At 44.9% G+C, this 24730-nt stretch overlaps 1 protein-coding gene across 1 annotated transcript in view; it reads right to left on the bottom strand.

Annotated features, from left to right (window-relative positions):
* LOC146208908 (glutamate receptor ionotropic, kainate 2-like) overlaps positions 1–24730 on the bottom strand; it is a 38783-nt gene that overhangs the window by 891 nt on the left and 13162 nt on the right. Inside the window, exons 7-14 of the mRNA XM_084596422.1 lie at positions 22946–23101; positions 18876–18980; positions 18572–18715; positions 16398–16601; positions 13506–13846; positions 9843–10041; positions 7436–7661; positions 2252–2526 (exon numbers count right to left, since the gene is read on the bottom strand). Coding sequence (XP_084452548.1) covers positions 2252–2526; positions 7436–7661; positions 9843–10041; positions 13506–13846; positions 16398–16601; positions 18572–18715; positions 18876–18980; positions 22946–23101 — 1650 coding nt within the window. The remainder of the gene's footprint in view (positions 1–2251; positions 2527–7435; positions 7662–9842; positions 10042–13505; positions 13847–16397; positions 16602–18571; positions 18716–18875; positions 18981–22945; positions 23102–24730) is intronic.

The raw sequence follows: 24730 nt of genomic DNA, 5'->3' as shown, positions 1-24730 counted from the left end.
GAAGCCTACCACGAAAGCGTGAACTCCTGAGACTTCTTGAACTCCGCTCATCCCTTAACCTGGGACAGAAATAAGACAACTGTTTTTCTGAATCTATTGCTGTATTTAGAGGGGTCATTTTTCCTGCATTCCCAAGACTGAATAATACGTGTCCAATGCTCTCGACCAGTGCCTAAATCTTTATACGCCGGCCCCTTTGGTCCTCTTACTGACCCAACAATTTCTGCTATCCTGAACACGTGCACGTGCTCATTTCCTGTTTATTTCCCCCCGCTACCTCTTTAAAGATCGGTTCTTTTTTTACCCCAAGACATTCAGGTGAGGCTAAAACGTTCGATGAAATAGTAAACTACAACAACAAGTATTCTTTATGAATTGTCCTCGTTTGCTTCATATATATATACACCTTCTTTTTGATATCGAATATCCGTGTCTAAACTTTCTTTCTCTAAGGCCTCCTCGGCGTTTTGGTAACGTTATTTGCAAACACTTCCAGAATAGTTTGCATTTATACCGCTTCTCAGCATTTTAATGTGCATAGAGAATGCCTCAGCATTACCTGTAAGTTTTTTTCCCCATATATGTAAATTATTTGAAGCCTTCCATACGTGCTTTTCCACTTTCCTTATATGGCCGTGAAATCAGCGCTGCTGAAATACTGAGGTTCCACCATGGCAGCAGGTATCATGAATTGGCTCTTGTCAGTGAATACGTATACTACGGCTCACCTCTTGCGACAACTGTCAGTAAAAATGTCCTCATCTCGTTTCATTTATCACGTTATTTATTGATTGATTTATTAAGAGGTGCCAAACAACAGCCATAGGCATCCTTCAGTAAGGCACTCAGAGCATCCAAATCAGATTGAGTGATGAGAATAATTAGAAAAGAACGCTATCTTATTGGCACTGATCGAAAGTTTCAGTAAAGGTGTCTCACAACAGGTAATTTTCAATCGTTCGCGGAACCCGCTGTGCTGAATAGCGACGGCCAGCTCTGCGGGAGCCTTTTCTAGTAGGTTTTGCGCTCTCGACTACCGCCGTTGTAATCTCTCTTTTGTTTTGCATTTCAGCTATTGCAGTATCTATTTCTTCACTTTCTTCCTCGTGATTTATTCGCTGTCGCAAGGTTGTCTTCGTTGCGGTCCCCACTCTTCCTCTCATGCATGCTCATCATCATCAGCCTGGCTATACCCACTGCAGGGCGAAGGCCTCTCCCATATTCTCCAATTAACCTGGTCCTGTGCTAGCTGCATCCACTTGACCCCTGAGAAGTTCTTGACCTCATCTGCCCACCTAACTTTCTGTCGCCTCCTGCTGCGCTTTCCTTCCCTTGGAACCTAGTTTGTTGCCCTTAGCGGCCATCTCTTATCCTATCTTCGCATTACATGCCCTACCAATGCCCATTTCTTCTTCTTGATTTCCACTAGAATGTCAGTAACTTGAGTTATTTTTCTAACCCACCATGCACGCTTCCTATTATTAACGTTCCCCCTACCATTCTTCGTTCCATAGCCCTCTGTGTTGTCCTCAACTTAAGCAGAACCCTCTTTGTCAGCCACCATGTTTCAGCCCCATAGGTGAGTACCGGTATGATGCAACTGTTGTATACTTTCCTCTTGAGGGATACCGGTAAGCTGCTAGTCATAATTTGCGAGTACTTGCCAAATGCACTCCATCCCAATCTTATTCTTATTATTTCCTTTTCATGGTCCGGATCTGCGGTTACTATCTGTGCTAAGTAGACATATTCGCCTACTACTTCCAGTGCTTCACTATCTAACGTAAACTGCTGTTCCTTCCTGAGGCTGTTGAACATTACTTTGGTATTCTGCATAATAATGTTCCAGCCTATATTACTAATTTTCCTGTCTAGGTTATTTTTCATTATTTGCAGTTAATCCCTTGAGTTACTTAGCAACGCAATGTCATCAGCGAGTCGCAGATCACTGAGGTATTCTCAATCTACCCTTATTCCTTACTGCTCCCATTCCAAGTCTCTAAATATCTGAAGCATGCTCATACACTTAGCCATTTACAATGCTCAAGCCGTGCAGTGCCGCCACTCAACTCATGAAAGCTCAATAAAAAGCTGCAACTTATAGGTCGCACGTGAAAACACAAGCTAATGGTTAATAGCAACACGGGGCAAACACGTTGTTTGCAATCAACACTCACAAAGGCGTGACTATTGTTCAGGAGTTGAAGTCGTCGTCGAAAGAGCGGATGATGATAAAACGCGCGGTACTGACCATGGACTCAGCGCTGAGGTTCTTGCGAGCGTGTCCACGCACGAATATGAAGAGCATGACGACCATGGTGATGACGAGTCCCAGGAGCAGGAAGACAAAGACGAGGCTGAGCCGGCCGAAACGCACCGTGAACGGCGTAGGCCGGAACACTGGCTGCTCGCGGGGGCAGTTAATGGCACCCTGCTCGCGCCACCAGTAATGGCGCAGCAGCTGCAGTGTACCCTCGCTCTTCAGCCGGATCACGGCCGCTGACAGTTCCGAAAGGTACGCGCTGCCTGCGACAAAAAAGCTCTCCTTCTAAGCATATACCATGGAGCACTCTCGATCACCACACAAAACAGTGCACAGTGCCCCCCCCCCCCCCCCCCCCCTCCCTACAAGGAGAACGAACTGAGTGCTCGTTCCCTTGGAGCACCAGCACCACTTGTATCAATCTCTTAGACACCGATCGGTGGTATGTTGAGTACAGTACAGACAAAAGGTTACGTACCAGCCGCTTCGTGGCAGACATTCTTAAGGCAAACGTTTTCCTACTATGCACTGTCGGGAGTCCGATTACAAGGCATTGTCGGATTGTTCTCAAAATAAAAATAAAAATAAACATTAAACCTAAACAGCAAAAAGAACAGAGACACTCTTATTACTCGCACTGTTACGTTTTTATCAAACAATCAACTCTTTCAGCGGTCTCCCTTGAGCTTCTACTTTTTCGTAATTAATTTTCAAAACCCCTCCCGATTGACGTTATATGGCAGTCTGACATTTGCTATAAGCGCAAGACAAACATCAGAAGTAAATTTTGAAATGAATCAGAAGCTTCGACCCCATTTCTATAAATATCAGAAATATGACACCGTTCGGCAGTGGCCTCGCAATTATTTAAAAACGCACTCCTGTCGTTTCCTAGCGAAGGTATTACTTCTGCTACTCACTAGGGCTTACCATTTTATCGACATGGTCATATAAAGTATCGCACAATATTTCACTGCTACATCGCGGTTAAAAGGAGCATCTGAGATACCTGCCTGCTAATTTCGATGGATGTGAAACGCAAGGCGCCCTTGGGCTGTGCGACGTAACTTAGTCCCTTTTTGGACTTTAAAAGGAAGCTGAAGAGCGCGAAGTTGACTTGTAGCTGTAGAACACTAGCTTAATCCCGAAAAGACCACTGTTATTCAAACGAAAGCTATTTGAAGGTAGTAAAGGGAGAGAGCAGAAATACAGGTATAGCACCGGTATACCCCATTCACGCAATACAAGCGCCATGACGAGAAGCCCATCTCGGTGGCTGAAAACTGTGCATTTAGGTTACGCGACTCATTAGTGAAGTGGCTTTGATTCAGAAACTGGTAGCGCACCTTCATAACGCTAAGTAGGAGACAACAGGGCAACCTAATTGTCGAAAGCCAAAGAGGCCTACGTACACATGGCAGCACCACAGACAACCAGGTTCCTTCCGACATGCTTTAATTTCAACGCTTAGCGGCTAAGCGCTCCTATGTCAAAGTGGCTTCATTTGCGACGTGCCTTGGTTGACAAGAGAGAAAAATTGATTTTATTACATGTTCGTCCTTATACATGTTCGTCCGCAAAGCGCACTAGCGCGAGTTGATCGTCGTGACTCACCGAGGCCAGCCACGCCCACCACAGGAGAAGAGATTGGTTGGTATAATGTGCGGAACTGAGGGCTGTGGAGGCAGGCGAAAAGATGCTGGTACGTTCGCGTCGGAGCAGAGAAGTTTGGACAGGAGGATTTTTAGCGAAAACCCTAGAAACAGGCGGGATAGGATGATGAAAGTGTTCGGCTGTATGGCGCTGAGCATATGAGTCTTCGAGGTAATAAGCATGGGGTATGGCGGAGGTAATATCTCCAGTGAGTTTTGAAGCTGCGTGCTCAGATCTCCTTGTAAAATATGCCTCGTCCGCCATAGGTTGGGATGACCAGAGAAGCGCCCAGATAGTAGTATCGAGGGCAAGCTGGTGAGCCAGCTCATTACCTGCAATCATTGCGTGGCCCGGAACCCACACCACAGTGCTCAAGATAGGGGTAAGTAGAGAGAGAACACAGGCAATATCGGCACACAAGACCCCGGGAACAAAATATGCGCATACCCGAATGGTTTCCATCGAATCGGTGCATATCCGATTTCAAGGAGAAATTAAATTGTTAGAGAAGCTTGTTCCAGTCATGCATTATGGTAGCGAAATTTCCAGAGCAAGAGGAGAAGTTGGATTGGAGCAAGGGCGCCAGCTGTGGGTGTGATAGAAGTGGCTAAAGAGGGCGCTATTGATTTGGTCTACATGGTGCATAACATTTTAGACATGAACTATAAATAGTTTTGTGTCTGTATATAGTGCGAACAAGGATAAATTCGGCAAGCGCACGGATTGCAGGGATTGACGTGCTCGAGGTAGAAGCAGACCTAGGGGGAAGGACGTAAGACGAAGCGCGCACTCCCTTTGCACAAGGCCAGTCACAAATGACTAACGACAGCGACTTTTGATACCACAAAAACAAGTCGAGGAGTTAAACCGCACTGCCCAGCTCGAATAACACGAACCAGCGGAGCTGCCCATCCGACATCCATATGTGTGACCACATTACAATGTCCGAAACTATATCTGCGATGCATTTCGTGATTTCATCTGCTCCCGATGACGATATCTTTATTTTGATTTCATTGCTACACTTTCGTGTGTTTTAAGCTTCATTTTACCAATTACAGGTGTGTTCAATCGGACTGGTTTGGCAGTATTTTTATTTATTTATTTATTTATTTATTTATTTATTTATTTATTTATTTATTTATTTATTTATTTATTTATTTATTTATTTATTTATTTATTTATTTATTTATTTATTTATTTCAAGTACCCTCAGGGCCGTTGGCATTAGAGAGGGGAGTGGTTCCAAGCATAAATAGAAATTAAATAAACAAAATGGGCCAATTGTCGAAAGGTTACAGATGTGGTTAATCATACAATGTTAGCTAAGGCGTCCTTGAAAAGCTGATGATCTTTGATGGTTGCTGTTGGTGCCGGAAGGTGATTCCACTCTGCTGCAGTGCGAGGTAAAAAGGACTGAAAGAAAGCGTTAGTTCTGCAAAATGGTACACCGACTTTGTAGGCGTGATCTAGTCTTGATGATACGTGATGCGGGGGAGGGATAAGTTCAGTACGTAAGTGCGGGTGATGAAACGTTTTATGGAACAGACAGATACGAAACATTTTACGACGTGTAGCTAAGGGTGGCAGATTAAGGCTTGATTTCATTGAAGATATGCTGGCGCTCCTGTTATAGTTTCAAAGAATGAAACGGGCAGCGTTATGTTGGACCATTTCTAGCGAATGAATTAGATTTTCGTGCTGAGGGTCCCAGATAGGTGCGGCGTATTCTATCTTTGGACGTACTAACATTTTGTACAGCAAAAGTTTGAGCGAGGAAGGCGCTCTAGCGAAATTGCGGCGGATGTAACCCAGCATACGATTAGCGTTGTTAATTATGTGTGTGATATGTAAAGACCAAGTAAGAGTGGAAGTGATGTGTACACCAAGGTACTTATATGAGTGTACCGATTCTAACGGAAGATGGTTTAGAAAATAAGTGGGAGTACTGTCGCAAGTTCTGGATACGCGAAGGGATTTACATTTATTGATGTTGAGTTCCATTAGCCATGTTTTGCACCTAGAAGTCATAGCATTCAGGTCTGATTGAAGGGTGGTTACATCGTCACTGCATGTTATTGCTCGAAAAATGACACAGTCGTCAGCAAATAAGTGAATATGTGAGGAAACGGAAGAAGGCAAGTCGTTAATGTAAATTAGAAAAAGAAGAGGGCCAAGTACGGAGCCTTGTGGAACGCCGGAATTAACAGGGTTGAAGTGAGAGTTATGATTATTGGCTGACACGTACTGTGAACGGTTAGTAAGAAAATATTCAATCCAAGTAAGAAGCTTGTGATCCATGTTCATTAGTTGTAGTTTGTAAAGTAACAGTTTATGACACACTTTGTCGAAAGCATTGGAAAAGTTGAGAAAAATACAGTCTGCCATTAAACGATTATCAAGAATAAGGTTTAGTTTATGTGTGAAGGAAGCGAGCTGAGTTTCGCAGGAGTAAGATTTTCGAAAGCCATGCTGCGAGCTGGAGAAGAATGAGTTAGATTCGAGAAAATTTGCAAGACATGAATGTAGGATGTGTTCTAATATTTTGCACGGGATACTAGTGAGTGAGATAGGTCGGTAATTGAGAGGAGACTGCTTGTTTCCCGATTTGTAGAGTGGAATCGCCTTACCGACTTTCCAGTCAAGGGGCAGGCGTCCTGTATCAAGTGATTGTTGAAAAATTTTTGCTAGTACAATGGATGAATAAACAACAGTGCTGCGCAAAAATTTCACAGTAATCAGGTCACAACCAGGAGCAGAGGAAAGACGCAATGAATTACAGCTTCAACGCCACATGGGTCTATTGTGATTGGAAACATATCGTGGTAGTCGTAACAAGGTACAGCGGGTAACGAGACATTACGGGTTGCAGAAAAGTTTCGGGTAGATGTTTCATTAAGAATGGACGCGGTTTGATTACAGGGTATAACACTTCCAAAGCTGTCAACGAGGGTTATAGTGTCGTTATCTTTTTGGTTAATGACGCGCCAGAATTTCTTAGTATCATTAATTAACATGGAAGGCAGCGTGTGGCATAGATATTTATTCCTGGCGTTCTTTAGCGCCAACACGTATTCCCTGGAGGCTAATTTATAGGCATTCCAACGAGCTTCACTCGATGAAAGCTTGGCTGACCTGTACAATCGCTTCTTTTTATTTGATAGTCGTCTTATGTGATTATTGTACCAAGGTGCGTCCGGTTTTTGGGTTAAAGTGCGAATGGGAATGTACTTGTCGGTTAGGTAAGCAACCTTTTGAACGAACATCATCCAGTTAGCTTCCACGGTACGTAGGTCAAAACCTTTGAGAAAGACATCAAGAAATGAACATAACTCACTATTAATGGTGTCAAAGTCTGCGTTTTTGTAATTACGGATACTTACTGTTCTTTTGACATGTTTGGGTTGCGCGAAATGTAATTGAAAAAAAAGTAAAGAGTGGTCACTCATTCCTGGCACGTGTGTGACGTTAGAAACTAAGTCGGGCTGTGAAGTAAGAACGAGGTCGAGTATGACTTACCCTTGGGCAGGGCGATGGCGTAGCCCGATGATCCGATGATGTCGCCTACCTGCTCCACCTCGCAGTAGCGGCTCTCGATGTACTCCAGGGCGGGTGACTCCATGAAGAGAGCATACCCGCCGCCCATGACTCGTTCGACGCCCTCTGCGTAAGTGCTCACAAACGCGTCTTCGCCCTGGCCTTGGATGCCCTGCCACAGCTTCATGTACTGCGGGAACGTCGAGCGCTGCACACACAACGATGCAGAAACTTTTATAGTACACATGGCGCACTATCTTTAGAATTGTTGCTGTTGTTGTTAGCCTCTTAAGAATTGCTTATAAGGCTTTTTGCCCTTTGTTACAAGCGGAACGTCCAAATGTTTCACCCTACGTCCTCTTTGATTACTTCAGTTACTTTATACAGGGTATTTCAAGGAAGACTAATTTAAAAAATAGCTAAATATTTACAGGAACAAACTTTCTGGCGCGGCGGACAAAGTATGATGCAAAACGCCTTTAATTACCAAATTGATTACCTATGACCCACTATTTAATTATCCCACTTAGGTCGTTAATCCTTATTGCAGTCACCCTGCGGAATGGGGAGTTCGAAGCTGTGAAAAAGACGATGCCATGTCAGTCCTTGAGACGAAATTTTCTGAACTACTTTAGCACGAGTAAATCTGACATTTTCGCACGTAACCGAAACTGAGCGTTAAAAGACGCGCAGGAAGCTCGGTACAACTCACGTCCAGTGATGACGTAATGCAATGTAAATGGCGCCAAATTCGAACTGCCTGCTCTCTAATTACGTGTCATTTCGTTCTGTCGCTCTTAAAAATAACGACCACGCTATTGGCGATCACTGATATTTCCCTTGCATCAATTTATGAAGCAAACGAATGTATGCACATTATGTTCCGCAATACAGTTTCAAGTTCGAACTGAGCGCCATTGCCACTGCTCGTATTATTACCGGACGTCGTTTCTCTAGAGAGCTTGATGCGCATTTTTGCGGTCAGTTTCAATTTCAATGAATTCCTCTCGCCCCAAGGCTTCAGAAAATGAGTTTTTCTTCGTTTTAAACAATGATATGGCATCGCCTTGTTCAAGGCTTCAAACTCCCTGTTGGGACTACCGCCCAACTGCAGCAATTAAAAATAATTAGTGGGCTTGAGTTCCTTGGCTGGGTAATTAGAGGAGTTTATCAGCCTATTGTGACTGCCGCGGCGGAAAGCTTGTTCCTAGAAATATTTTTTTTTTGTATTTTCAAAAGACAATCACTTAAAATTACATAAATGTTTGCCTGAAATATCCTGTAGAACTCTGTAGAACTCGTCATCTAGCTCGACTATGTAATTATTATTGGTATTTATATCGGCCTGTGTGTTTTTGCGCGGTTACAAGTCTGATTTTCGCGTGTGCCAAATTTTCACTTAATCCTGCTTTCAGCCTGCCTCCATTCTTTGGAGCATGCTCATTTTTCTCCATATCATATTCACCTCCTTATATCTGTTACCTTGCGTTTAATGATTTACTTTAACAGCTCTGAAGATGTCTATTCTGCCTGGTGGACTAAAGCCTTTCATGCGCTCACACTTCTTATTAGGATTGTTCGTCTCCTGAGATACATTGCAGGCATCCTGTCTACCGATTCTGCCTACTTCTTCCATTGCGCACATCATAGAGACAACTGCGTAGTTATCGCTCACTATGTGAAAGCTTAAGTTATCGCCTTCGATTATGCCGAATGACTGTTCTAAAGCAAAGCCCTGAATCCATCTATTGGCCCCTTACCAGTAAGCAGATTATTCACTTCCTCCTTTGTAGTTTGTTCCGCGTCCTGTCCAAATCTAGGCTTCGATACCTCCCTATCATATGGTGAAAACACTGCCCCTTTCCGAGCCCCTCCACACGATGATAGAAATACGTATTCCGTGTGATATGGAAATAATATATGATCTTAGCTAACGCGGTACCCACGGGGCTTCGTTTCTGTGCATCATTACACAGCAGCAGCACGAGGAGAACACAAGACAGTGCTGTACTGTGTACTCATTCTTATATCGCCACCCTTATTTCCTGCAGTGAACTGGTTACATTTAAAGCCCATGCACCCCCGTGGCTATCTTGTGTTTCCTCGTGGTTTTCTCATGACCCCCATATATGTGCACTGCTCCAAAAGCCGTAGTGTGGATCTCGGCTTTCCAGTATGAGCCATTTGTATAGTCCGTATAGTATAGACTCCGCATGTTCCATATGGTTTTCATACCACCGACACGTAAAACATGCTCATATGTGCCCGTGGTAATGAACACATACTTTTCACTAAGGTGCACGGAGAAGAAATCCAGGAGGGAAAGTTGGTAGCTAGGCTGGGAAGCAGTTTTTTCATTTGATGGAAGCGAGCGTGCAGTTCAACGCACCCGAAAGAAGCCGTGCGTGGAGCCGGAACGAAGCGTGCCGTACTGGATCTCCTTCTGCCGCAGTAGGTCGTCCAGGCTGTCCAGCGTGGGTCTGTCTCGGTAGCGCACGATGAACTCACCAAGTACAGACGCGTACGCTACCATCACCACCAGCGAGAAGAGCCACCATGACACGAGTGCCACCACGGTGGAGGGCGCCCTACATACACCAGTTATCACCACACTTGGAAGAAGAGGCGAGTGATTGGAGTGAACGATACGTAAGCGCAAACAGCTCACATGCATTGATGAGCTCGGTAACTTTTCTAGGCCAGGAGGGAAGGTTTTATGAAGGGAAGAGGAAAAGACAAGCTGCAGGCCTTATCCGGCCTCCATTTATTAAGCACGTGTGGTGGACACAGACGCCCTTGGGACAGCTGACGCGACCCTTCAGCAGAGCACCTTCACTTACAATGAGCAACTCAACCTAAATTCAAGTCATAAAGAGGGACTTATTTCATGCCTATAGCTTTCACCGCTCGACAGTAAGAAAATCAGTCAGAGCCAAAGTTTCTTAAAGTAACAAGCGTTATACAGCACAGATACGTTACGTGGGACTTCCGCATCTCTAATGAGAACACATGAATGTCTTGTACAAAACCGTGCAAATTTGCAGCAATGTCGCGCAATAGAGGTGACAATACCGCGAGAAAGTTCACGAAATCATGCACGAAAGCAAGAGAGACGCAAAGCAAAGATGCAGAAACTGTCCCCCGGACACTGCGACAGTCCTCTTCAAGAGGATAATAATGAGGCCATCCTGAACTCGTGCGAGCTTCCTAGCTAGTGCGCTGAATGGTCATGAGTGGAGCTGAAACCTGGGTGTGCTTCTTCGGCGCCATATACCACGCGGGCTAGCCGTGAGAGCCAAAAATTATTTATTAACAGTTTCCTCATACGCATTGTCATATTGGATAAGTGACTCCACCTGGCGGATGGAGTCACATTGCCGGACACCAGAGCATAGCGATGTATTCGGAGAGTTCAAATAAAGACAATTACATGGGTACATTGAAGTCTCCTGCAGTACATGCTGAAATGCGAAAGAATTGAGAGTCTTGGCTGTATAATGAGATCGCTTTCCGTTTCTTTAATTTTGCGACGTGTTCAAGTTTATTTTACGTTGCTTATTTTACTTTTATCAGTGTTCGTACTTTTTTTTTCTTTTTTTTTATTTGCTTAATTATTTGTCTATATTTTTTCTGTTATTTAATTTTTATTTATTTTCTATTTTTTGTTTGTTTAATTTATTTTTAGTTACGTATTTTAGTTTTATTGTTAGTCTTATTTCTTTTTTTTTTTCTCTTTCCTCAGTGCCCTACAGCATTCATACCCTATACGGAGAATTAGGAACGTGTTCGCACGAAGCCGGTCTTGAGAGGTGGCTAGGCGGCTCGGCTGGGGCACGCAAAAAATGTTGGTTCGAGTATTGGCGTGGAAACAATCCTTTTCAATTATAGATTTTATAAGGGCATTTTGTGGTGACAGCCTCTGCCCTGAATTCCTGAACACAGGCCCTGTACATGCCACTTTGAGACAAGAAATACTTTCGCATTAATATACGCATGCTCTCCTCACACTTCCCTGACAGCATGCACAGCTTGAATTCCCGATGTCTACATGCACATAACAATCTGCCTCGTAGCAGAGGGCATTTTGTGCCAATGAAAGACGAAAACATTTTCTTTTTATTACGCGAACATTTCCGACTGCCTGAACAGCACTGCATACGTTGCCTTGGACTCAGTGACAGCTAGCGTAGTGTATTATTTTGCTTTCGTCCTTTTCCAAAAATCCCACCAAGTATATAATAGATGTATCAGCTTAACTTACGCCAAGCGATAAAAAAAATTAAATTCTTTAGATAGGCCAGAAAAACCTAATGCATACAGCTGCCAGCAGTGTTGCGCACCACAGGAAATTTTCTTGTTTCAGGAGTAGATGGTTAGTTATTTAGGTTAATTTTTCTGGTTTAATTAATTTTGAGTTTAGACAATAAATACAATATGCAAAGTTGGAGAGTACTTAAAGAAACCCTCATTTCATTAACTTGCGATAAAGTCGCACGTGTATTTTTGTTTTTTCCGAGCTCCAAAGAAAGCCCGCGAAATATAAAAACAGTCACATGACAAGCGCATTCGCATGCCACGATTGTGATGCTCTCAGTGGATTGAGCGCACCAAAATCACCTGGGCTGAAACTCGACGGCCGAGTTTCAGCGTTTGGCTGATACGTTGGCGGTGACTGCGGTCCGCTCATCTAGCTCCCCGCGCTCGCTGCAACTTCTACCGTCACATGAGCCGGCTGGCTCACGCAGATGAAGAAGCGGCCGCAAACATATCGGCATGTTTGCGTGGTCATGCAGTCACGGCTGCAATTGATTTCATTCACTCAAGTCACTTGATTTATTTGTTCTTCGCAGACTTTCTTTGGAGCACGGAAAAAGTATACACGCGCGACTTTCTTTATCGCAAATAAATGGAATGGGGGTTTCTGAAGGTGCTCTCCAACTTCGCAATTCACAATCATTGTCTACAGTGAAAATTACGTAAATTCGGAAAATTTACCTGTATAATTAATTAGTGATTTTCGAAATAATAATTTACCAGTGGTGCTCAAGACGGCTGGAAGCTGTATGCAACTGGTTTCCCTGGCCCACCTCAAAATATACTTTTTAATTCCTTGGCAGAAGTTAGCTGTGACACCTCGTGTACATAGGTGTATATTCTTCCCGCACACATATATGGGAGCTACGTACGCTACTACAAAAATCATGTTGACATAGAATACCACAGACTTTCAAGAAAACAACAGATGTCCAGCGCTGGTTCAGGAGTGCCTGCCCTGCGTTTCCTAACACCTAAGCGCTTCGGCACAATCCCAAAAATATTTTCGTAGACGATTCTGAACAAGCGCCGCAGATGCTGTTAAATGCGACTTCCAGGCGCTTGGCGCACCCCGTTTCAGTAATTATTTTACCTCACGCCCATCAGATTGGTCTCTACTTCGCACTAAAGACTTATCGAATGGCTAGAAAAATCAAGCGCCACGAAAATATACAAAACTGCACTAATCGAGTGAACTATCACGGGATTACTCAGAAATGAACATATTTTGCAGCCTGTGTTTAAAGACGAATTTCAGCCAACGTCGCAAAAGTCACAATGACGCTCCGAAATCGCTTCAGATACGTTCATATCGAAGTATGAGCTCAAACAGTGCGCTCTCGATCATGTTATCTGCTGTGATGGATCGAGTAAAAACCACCTACGGCGCGTTTCTTTAGCCTTTGAACATTTACCAAACCAAAACTATTGCTGGAGATGCCCCGAAGGTTGTGTCATAGTGTAATGGTTAGCCGATTCTCTTTTCGTAACCATATAAACACGGTAGGAAAACAAATTCATGACGCGACGACTGCGTAGAAACAGATGGCGAGCTGACAATGCGGCCAGATCCACTCCGCCTACATTATACACGGCGACAGCAAAAAGGTAAATTTATATTCAGCCTTAGTGAAGGCAATGGTAGGAGCATGAAACGTGATATGACCATTCAAAATAGAAAACATGCAAGCTATATATACCTTTTCCGAGGTGGCACATGAGGAGAGTGTATGCGTACCTGGGTGTGAGCGTCACCCTCTGCAAGGTGAGGCCGCTGAAGAGGAGCCAGAAGCAGTTCCCGAGAGTGTAGTCCGTGTCGAGGCGCGAGTCGCTGACACGTCGCCACTCTAGCGGAGACAGCCGCCCCACCAGGCTGAGCAACAGCATGGCGGCCAACACGGTGGCCACCACGGCGCACCACAGCGCCGCGCTGAACGGGCTGAGGAAGGTGTGCGTGACGGCTTCGTCCTGGCGGGCGTGCAGTAGCCCGATGCCCAGTGTCATGAAAGGAGCCGTGAAGTCCAGCACGGCGCTCCTCCGAGAGGTCATCGTGAGTGGTGCCAATGCCATGTCTGCCTTCTGCGGAGAACCAAAGGACGACACTCTTTTTCCTATGAATCTGCGCTTAGCGTTCGCACTCACAGGGTTAGCATCTGGTTGAATTTCTGCCTGGCCGGCTTAAGAGTTGTCTTTCGGCAGGAAGATTAAACCAGGGAGTGAAGTTTGCTGGTGGCGGAATGCAAATTAGCAATGCGAAAGAGCGATACGGTAATGGAGTACAAATGCAAAAGGCGAAGACTCAAAATCCTGCGTTATTTTCACCGCCTCCTTCGTGCCTTTCCCCACCTTTAACTTGCCGTGAAACGACTCACTAACACTGGTGTAAAATAATAGTCTATGCAAGCACTTCGTGAGCAACAGCCCTAACAACCATCATGCATATATGCACGCATGATGGCCTTGTGCCCACCCGCCAACTAAGCACCAAGCTAATTTCTGCACCGTTCATGTTAACTGAGCCCGCTGTTTAGACAGCTATTATTGTGCGCAGCCTGACACGCATCTTTTGTTGTTTTGTTGTTGCAGTTACACTCCTTCGCTCTTCTATACTTAAGAGTAATTTGATGGTTCTCGTTGTTTGAAGACTGCTGTTCATTACGCTAACGGTGCAGCATAATTTGATATTTCCCGCATTGCTGAAAGTACATGCAATATTTGTCCACATGGGAATGCTCATTGTAAGAAAGATTGTTAAAATTCTCCTTTAACCAAATGTTAATTATACACGTGCCCGTCTGACCGACATAAGAACACCCGAAGGAAGAAGGAAATTCATAAACCACACCGCACACACATGTAACGTAACGTGACCGGTGGGTTACATGGCATATAAAGGGGCTATGACTACTTGTACCTTTAATTGTCCTGTGGACACGAACACACAACAAGCCATTTTCAAGGGAGCCGAGAACAGCACATTCACCCCGTGCCGTACCGTTTCGCAACGTTACTGAAATTATGTGCCATATTATGCTGCTAAGGTATCCTAGCGTATTTCATTTTGCCTTGCCCCTCAGGATGCTAAGGGTTAGTCCCACCAGATAAAACTTCTTAGTCTTTCGCAAGCTGCTGCTATCACAGAGCACCGGTAGCCAGCCGATTTCGATCTTATCATCTGGCGCTGAACAGATATACCTACAGCTGGGTGAATGCAAGATTTTTTTGCATCACAACCAATGTTGGACAGAACAATGCCATCCTTAACTGTCTTCGAGTGTCCGGAAGAACAATTTAAGGGCGCTTTCATGGGTCTATAGATTAAAAAACCAACAGGTATAGACCGCTCAAAAACTGCAGCTCGTTTTCCTTGAGCGATTCCACCGAGTCTCTAAACATCTTCTGGGCATCAAGAACGCGACTCTCGAATCGCACTTTCTTGACAAAAATGAGATTTTTCAGCAAGCGAAACACATGCACTGACATATTAAGGTCACCAAGGTTACTACTGATTTTCCTGTCTACTTTATCAAAAGAATATTATTGAGCACAGGAGCAACTCTGGAGCCAATACAGACACTCGAATTCTCTATGTACTGCTACCTCACCAGGAAGCACAGGTAGACGACAGGTACATAGACAACAGTTACAAAAAGGCCTCCACAGAAATAACGCACTGATTAACGAACATTTGCTCATCATTATGCTGTGTAATGCAGTCCTTCACAGCAATCATAACCTCTGGTTTGGGTATTGCAGAGAAAATATCTTCAACATCAATTCTAAATGCAAGGCCTAATTTACAGGATAACCTGGGTTTTTATCCTGTAAATTCAGTTGTAAGCCTGCGCGCGTCCTGTTTTTCCTTTTCTTTTTTCATGTTCTTTTTTTACCGCAGTTGCCCTATTCAGACAATAAGTGAAAATATACTCCCACTGACAAACAGGGGACAGTGAGCCTTCCAATAGCTTCGGGCTTAGGGATAATGAAGGCATAACTAACCCTAGACAAGATAGTAAATGAACAAGTTACGAAAAACGTCGAGAGCTAGATGTAATGTATCCCAGAACCTGAAACATAAGTTTGAATAAACAATAAAAGCAGGAATACAAATTTAAAAAGGTGGTTAATCGAGCACAAACTATACGAAGGAATTAACCTATCCAGTTCACTATTATAGGCAATGTGGCCCTGCCACCCACCACAATAAAAAGAGGATGAAATTTTTATCTACCTGGGGATAAATCTGTCAGCGCTGTAGGCAGCTACCACGCACCCTAGAGGCCCAAAAGGTCTTAACGCAGCGCGCCCAGGCTGCGGCAAACGCCAATGGAGTGCCTGTCTAGGCATCCCACCTAGTGTATATACCTCTATGTGCATATAATAAATGTTTTCACCACCACCACCATGGCTAGTACTTAGTCGCAGCATCTTGTGTTGTACAGGTTTCGTAACCAGAAGCCAGCCGCTTTTTTTTTTTTTTTCAGTTATCAGAAATATGTCTGCCTTGAGATAGCCGCCTTTTTACTGGCGGCAACTTACACAGGCAACATAAATTAGTCTTCAATGTTCCTCCAGGGCAGCTTACGTGCCGATGCTTACAGATACCCGGCGCATTTCTTCCCACACGTACCCCGGCGAGCAGCTCTCCGATCATGCCGTTCCAGCGGCCAGTGTCCAACATGGTGCCATAGCGGCCGTCGGCAACGACCTCCAGGTGGTAGCGGAAGCCGAGTATCTTCGCCACCCGTTCGATCATGGCGACGCAGAAGCCCTCGAAGCGGTCGTTGCCCTCCATGTTCTCGGCGCCCTCCTTGAGCATGACGAAAGGCGGAGACTGGGAACAAGAAAGAAGACGGCACCGCGGCGTATGGAATAAGTCAAATTTACTTGTATTCCCCATCTCCACTCCACCAAGTTCAAAAAGAGTGTGGCTGCCTACCACTTTCCCTCCGCAAAAGTGTCCTCAATGGTGTCCTGTGTATAGTCGAACATCTCTTGAAGGAAGCGTCTGGGACTTCAAAAACTGTTCATTTATCTGGTCACATCGTTCTCAGGGTAGCTCACCGTATCGCACTGATAGCGCGTTCAGGAGAAAATATTTATTCCACTTACGTTCACGAGGCAGATGCAATAAAAAAAGAGAGTCATTTTCTTTCGCACACTTCGTCCAATGATAGGTGCTACTGCAAAAAATGGCTCATGACATATTTCGCGGAAAAACCCAGTGTCACGCAGGGTACCGAACCTCAAAAACGCTATTGCCTCTCTTCATTCGAGTAAACTTCTTTTTCTGCCTTGGTCAAAATTCTTGATTCGCCTGCAGTTCGTGATGGCTACTTTCTCCGTTGGCCCTTTGCCTCCTTCCGGATCTCAATGGCTTCGAAGATGCCGTCAAAGCGAGATTCTCATGCTTCGTCATCCGCAACGTATTCGTCAGATGTCACATCATCTACTGTGTTGGAAGAAGCGGTGTACGAGTTGAGCAATTTCTCTTCATGTGCAGAGATAATAGTAGGGTCGCTGACATCGGCACGCTAGTCAGAGGCTTGTAGCAGACCCAGTAGTCTGCCAACAATTACGTAATCCCTCGTAATAATGTCATTAGGATTTGGGGAACGTTTAGTCTAGTTTACAGCACAACCATGTGCTCTAGGTTCGGCAGAATACGCTGCAGCATTCGTGCGAGATAGTGTGCCTTGGCAGACTATTATGTATTGGTTCTAACTGCTTCTACAGGAAGCTGCAATTCAGTGTCAAGAAAATTACGTTCCCGTGCTCTAGCACCGAGATCTTTTTGTGCATTATTTGTTTACTTAAACAATACGTCAGCCAGATAACCAAGCATGGTAGGCAAGGTAAAATCAGCCGCAGTATAACAAATACAGGCGCGTTCGACATACAGACGAGTAAAAATACTATCACAAAGAATACGATACGCAAAAGTTCAAGATCAGCCAGATAATGGTTACTGTCGACAACTGTGATGCACTTGGTGGCAAGGGTTATCCGACAGTTCTGCATTTTCTTTTCTCCCTCATTTTTTCATATTCTCCTTCTGCAATAGCAAGGTTTGAAACACATCCGTCATCATATGTACCATTTGTTTTGGCCTCATAGTCAGAACCAACGCAAGCGTATGAAGCATGGTGGATTCGCAAATTGTAGGTCCCCAAGTAGCTTCAGCTTCTCTGTACCTGCAACGAACACAACGCACAGTAGGATCAAGCGTTCCTTCGACTTTGTGCCACTTTTGCAGACACATTTCTCCTCGCAGAATGCTTTTTTTTTTTTTTTTCAGGATTGCGCTCACAAAATGGGTAGAATTCGCCAGCACTAAATATATAATCTGGTCTGTGCTACTGCAGCTCTTTCAAAAGCTCTGATTTGCGCCAGTTCTCCCGCTACTGTTTTCAAAACAATATCACGACGTTATTTAAAACTTCTCAGCCATCCGCGCTGCTTGCTTTGAACATCACTTCAAAACCAAACGCACAATAAAACTCCTTCGCTTTCTTATAATGCAAAGGCCAGCTGACGTAAACCCTTTTCGAGCGGACGTCAGCTCGGAAAAAACTAGAAAGGCGTGGCTGCTTCGCAAATAATTCGCTAACCCATAAACCCAAATAATTCGCTAGCAAGCTTCGTTAATAAACACAGTGTGACCCAATTTGAGCGTGGCCGATATTTTAGCAAATAATGCACCACTTTACCAGGCCAACTGGTAGCCCACAAAACTGCCCAAAGGGGCAGGCATGCAGCGAACTCGTCAGCAATCATAACAGTATAAGCGCAACGGGTCCGTACCAGGATGGTGGTGATAACGATCGTCCTGTTCTCGAGCGAGTTCTCGTCGATGGAATCGTCGATTCCCTCGCCTCCCGGCACACCGTCGTCGTCATACGGGTCGTGCACGAAGTCAAGTCCCTTCTCGGCACTCCACGTCGCCACCTGCGTGGTGGGAAGGTAAGTATACATGCAAACTCATATTGAAACATTGAGATGTGGGCTGTTGATGAGCATCTACACTGTCGCCTTCAAACCCTTGGGAAATTTTCCAAGTCGCAGGCAGAAGTCACTGTCGCCACACCAGCCATCGCAAGCAGCCTACCTTCTCGTTCCGGCCTCGGTACCACTCGTACAGATGCAAGTCGTCCACTTCACGCTCGCCATCTTCGTCAAAGTTCACCTCGCCCGTAAAACCGTCGTAGCTCACCTGCGGACGCGATCAACGAGCAAGGTGTTCAAGACTTCCAAATAATTCAGCATTTCATTCCAAAATATCCGCTTCTTAACGCTATTACCTAAGCAGCCCGCTTCGTAACCAAGAACCGTTATAAAGTTTTACCTCACCGCATCATAGCTACATTTCACTTTTTCTTTTCTTTAGTCTTCCTGTATCAACCTTTCAGTGCTTCATATTATTCTGCCTTCTCGCCCAGTCCACTGCTTGGCACACTCTCTAGCTTGTGGTGACGAAAACTCATGTAAATTTCTTAAATATGTATTCATTGCTAATTACTCTGTATATTACACTCTGCATTTTATTTTAGCTGTCATTGTTCTGCCATTCCTAAGTCGAGAATGCTGAATATATTTGCCAACCAGATGTACCGCTCAGACTTGAGTCCTGGGGCCTAATTTTGCATTCTTATATGAGTATACTGGCTTTGAAACGAACGCTCATCGTTTTCGAAAATCCAAGTACGTGAGAGCGGATGAGCTGCGTACTAACCATGGCCTCCGAGATCAGGCATCGGTACAGGATCCATTACACGGCCTGAGATATTCCGATTTACCCATTCATGGAGGCCATGCATGAACATTGTGGAGATTGTCACTGCAATAGGTCTCGTCGCGGCGCTCAACTTTCCATTCCCCGCGATAGATTCATGCAGGAGTATGCGGTGTAACGAATAAATTGGCGCTGTCTTTAAAAAAAAAAAAACTCTCGAATAAAAGAGTACGCCACCAAGCCTTAATATAAATACATTGTAACTATCTGAAAATAGTTCGCATAATAAAGCGCACATTCTATTTGTTTCGAATAAGATTGATCTTTCACTTTTTGAGCTGTTCAGCAAATCGAATAGAAGACTATTTATTCCCTCGTACAGATATGCGGGGCGTCAGGTCATTCGCCGCGCTTTCTTCGATAACCTAATCTAGTCTTACAGCCACCCATGTAAATGTGCACGTTTGGAGTTATCGTTGTCGGAACTCCTTCCATTTTCTCTCTTCCCCTCCCTTTCTCCTTAGTCGGTTTATGTTTCATTATTTTATTTGTTTTCTTTAAATATTCAGCCATCCTTCAAAGAAGGGTCGACGACAAACTTTAGCTGGTCTGTGTCAATGCATAACCGTGTCATATTGTGAGAGACTATCTTCCCTGAAAACTCACCAGTTATAAGCTTGCGCACACATTTTTATATGAGGAGGAGGAAGAACATTTACTTCCGCCGAATATGGTGCAGCAGCCACCTACGTGTCCGCACGCAGGCGTTCGGGGAGGCAGTCTGTCACACCGCGGCCAGAGGACACCCGGCCTCGTCTAGGAGAAGAGGTCTTCAGCCTCGGTCGCCAGGCGGACGGCGAATCGCTGTGTTTTTTCGTCGGAGCTTCTTAGCGTGGTCTCCCATTCATCGCTAGTTTAGATCGCGTTGCGCCCTGGGGCACGAACGCATCTCCATATTATATGAACATCATCGGCTGGACTTTACCCATCGCAGGGCGGAAGCTTCCTGACACTGCAAACTTTCTAACGTCATCTTGCCACTAACGTTTTGCTGCTCCTGCTAGGCTTTCATTCCTTTCGGATGCAGTTTCTTACTCTTAGCGACCATCGGTTATCCTCTCTTCGCAATACATGTCCTGCCCATGCTCATTTCTTCTTTTTTATATAGAAGAGTAGAAAACATTATTGGGGATGCGCAGGCTCCACCCTTTGGGGTATGATGCGATAGCGTGGGCAACCACCAGGCATTAGACCAGGCTAGAGAGGTCACCGCCCCGCTTTCCCCAGCCGTATCAACGCGCCTGCGTGACCTAGGGGTAACCTGAATGTAAGGCTCTGGCAGGCTAATTCTGAAGCCACCCTACCATATCAAATTAGAGTCCCGGGTTGGCAACTCCTGACAAAAGTAACTTGAGGCGACCCATGAGGCGACCTGCCAGCGCAATGCTTGTGATTTTTCGCTCACAATGTCGACGCCGACAACGCCGACGCCGGAATCTCGGGTGAACGGAACTTTAACGCGATCGCGTTAGAACACGTCTGTGTGCAGAGTTAACGTAATTTTCAACAGCTGCTACACTGATATTGTATCCATTGACAAACTCTGTATGCATTGTTGATTCTGTGGAGAAGAAGATGGACCCCTTCGCTGGACGCACATCCTTCTTCTACAATTCTTTTACTTCTCTTCTCACGCTGATAATAACATAGCTATTTGTAGCTCATGCCAAACAGGGACAGATGGTAATTGGTCAGTGACGTGGGCATGAGTTGACTGGTCGTCGTGTTGCATGACGTCACTAGGCCACACGGCATGGCCGTGTTGGCAAGAGCTGCCTACTTGGGCGTCACCTTTGGAGTGGGAGGGTGACATCGGAATGCAGCCTTTCCATACCCTTGCATTCTGGGTAAGAGAAGCTACTCAAAAAAGCCAGTTTATACGGAACGGTTCAAGGCGGGATTTATATATATTTGGCTGGCTTTTTGCATAATGTTGTAGCTTGCGTTGCATGCTAGAGCATATTTGTGACATAATAGAAGCCCCAATTAAGTGATTGGTGATTAAGCGAAATGCATATTGTGTGTAGGCAAGCGAGGATCCGCAAGGCTATAATTGTGAGACATTATTCCAGCGTACACACACACACACACGCGCGCGCGCGCACACACACGAACGCACGCACACACACACACACACACACACACACACACACACACACACACACACACACACACACACACACACACACACACACACACACACACACACACACACACACACACACACACACACACACACACACACACACACACACACACACACACACACACACACACACACACACACACACACACACACACACACACGCACGCTCTCGAACGAATGTAGAGAAGACTCCACGAACGCCGTGTCTTCTGTCTTATCCACCTTCGTCAGTGAGCGCGCTTTGTGCGCTGGAATGTCTCACAATTTTCCTCTAAACCCACTATTCCAGCTTTATAAGCTTAGTTTTCCACAAGGGGAACAGTGGACATAAGCCATTAAGGCTTTCGCGTCATATATTTAAAGGCCATAAGCCCGCTTCCTGAGGCAGAAGCTCATATTGGCCTTTTTTATTGGTCCATGACACTTATTCCCATGCATTTCATCCCACATGAACCCGCACCTAGCCGGGGGAAAGCTTGTAACTATTGCAAACCGGGCGGTAGCCGTTGGGTAAGAGTACCCCGCCATTTTTTTTTTTTTGGTTCTGCCCTAGAATGTTTTATTTGCTGTTGGCGAAGGAAAAGTACGCTAGATAAACATTAATTGTAATAATGAAAATGATAAATAGAAATCGTCGTCATTGGTCTTATTCAATAAAATTTGTGTAGTCAGCCACACCGCAGTAGTGCAGTGGTCAGGGCGCTCGACTTCCGTGCTCAATGATGCTGGATCAAATTCCTGCCGCGGTAGTCGCTTTCGTTGGAGACGAAAAGCAAGGCGTTCGTGTGCTGTGATATCAGTACACGTTGAAGAACCTCAGATGATCGAAATTTCGCCCGGCCAATTTCGATCTTTCTTTGGCGATCGGCCAAAGAATGCAAATAATATGTTTGAATTATTGCAGCCAGGTACGCGTTGTAACCACCATGATGTAAAGTCACGTGTGAAATGACAGGCTCAGAAAAAAAAAAAAAAAAAAAGAGTAACTGTAGAGACCCCTGCGAAGCAGATTCAATGTACACGTCATATTTTGCACTGCAATTAACATTTAATCCTATACAGCACACATCAAAATGGCACATTTTTCTGTTAATAGGTCAGGTTCGAATTAATTTTTTGACGTTAGGTTTCAAACACGGAACTTCCATCAGCCTGTGAGGTGATAGATGTTTATCTTTATTTTTACGGGCGTGTGCGGCATAAATGGTTTAGCCCGAGCAGAGAATGAAGAGGTACTGACGCTCTTTAGGGCGTCCAGCAAAAGCTTGCCATCCTTCAGGTAGGTGGCGTTGTCGCAGTCAACCACGTTGAGCTCCAGGCTGCCCCCAGTTGCCGAAATGTTGTGCAACGCCGCTGCCAGCACGTGCACCGCATCGTGAACCAGAGCCAACTGTGTCTGCAATCAGCCAACCGGCATGTAATGAAAGGTGCAATGTGTGGCAAATACAGCACTGAAGGGCAACAGGACGTGTGTTTTTCATCGATAAAAAAACGCATCAAAATATCGTCGTCACTCTTGATTGCGTTGTGGCGATGATACCGTTGCCAAACAAAAATACAGAAATACAATGATGCACATTGAGGAGCAGAGCAGATAATAAGGCACAGATTTTGCTTCCTAGTATACCTGTAGCTGTGCCTAGAATATATTTCAAGTACTTTCGTTGTTATTTTGCCCAGATAAGCCGGTTGCCGCTTCGTCAGATTGTTTATATCACGTGATCAGCGATAACGGTATATATAAGTTCGGAGTACCGCAATTCTTTTCATCTGCTTCGTTCACGGTAGGACTGAGATTGCATTCTTTTCCCCCGTCTTGCCAAATAATCGCAGGGGCGTGGCAGTAGTTCTGGTGGGCACACTCTCACTCAACATCTTCATCTTCGCTGTGAGCTCGTTATAACTTTGTAAGACAGTCAATGCAGAAAGCTGGGCTAGTTGGTGTGTCATCAGTAATTAAAAGGCTAGCGCATATAACAAAGACACAGACATAAAAGAAGGCAGGATGAGCGTTCGTCCTGTCTTCTTCTATGTCTTTGTCCTTGTTAAATGCGCTATTGTTTTTATTAATAAACTTTATTAGAGCATTCGTAAAATACGATTTGAGCAAAATTATGGACAGGTTTTAAAAACGAACAGAGGAAGCAGTGCACAATAATAAATTGAAAACAAAAAAAAAAAGCCGACGTGCTGGCTATATTCTTTGCGCACTGATATGAAAACAAAAAACACAAGCATTGTAACCGCGTTCTAAATTTTTGAATAGCAAATTGATTTTCTTCCATTCCACTTTACGATGAATGCGATGGTCCGCATTCACTATATTGAGCAAGCAAATTATATACTATGGCACGCATTCAAGGAGTTTTCGAATAATATAGGCACGAGGCTCAAGTAGACGCGTTAGTTTTTAAGAGTTTTCTTCGACACTTTCCTTAAAAATAGGCGCCCCGCGCGAACCCAAAGCATGTAGCATTTATGCTGTTGCAATTAGTCTGCCCGATCAGCACCGTGACGCGGTCCTTCGTGTGGCGGTCTTCATGATGCTCACACATGGTTTCTGAAAAGGGGAGCGCTGCAGGATTCAGTCAGACTGAGCAAACTCTAGCTACATACAGGATGTCCGATGTTATGGGCCACAACTCCCGTTTCTTGAATTAAGTGAGATGTGGCGCTAGTTTGTACGTCATCTCCGTCATTAGCATTGCATGACTGTCACAGGGGTAACTGAGTTGTTACGTTCGCCCTAGTAGAAATTAGCCTACAGCTTGGACGCCTTGCTTTAAAGCGGCGCCGCCTAATCTCGCGTCCGTAGAGTATTTTCGCACCAGAAATATGCTCGTCCAGAATTCTTGGACATATTGTACTGACGGCCATCTCTAAAGGTTCCGAAATTTCTCTCTTTTTTTTTTTCCCTCACGGCCACGGTCATTCTCGCTCGGATAAACACGTGTACTGAGCATTTTGAAATCTACCTAGCACGGTGGCCTCGATAGCTTCCTTGCTGGCTGGCAAAAGTGGTGTC

This window comes from Amblyomma maculatum, chromosome 1, assembly GCF_055883805.1.
Source record: "Amblyomma maculatum isolate TAMU_Amacu chromosome 1, ASM5588380v1, whole genome shotgun sequence".
NCBI lineage: Eukaryota > Metazoa > Arthropoda > Arachnida > Ixodida > Ixodidae > Amblyomma > Amblyomma maculatum.
Note: the sequence above shows the minus strand (reverse complement) of the source record. Positions and strands in the feature narration are given on the sequence as shown.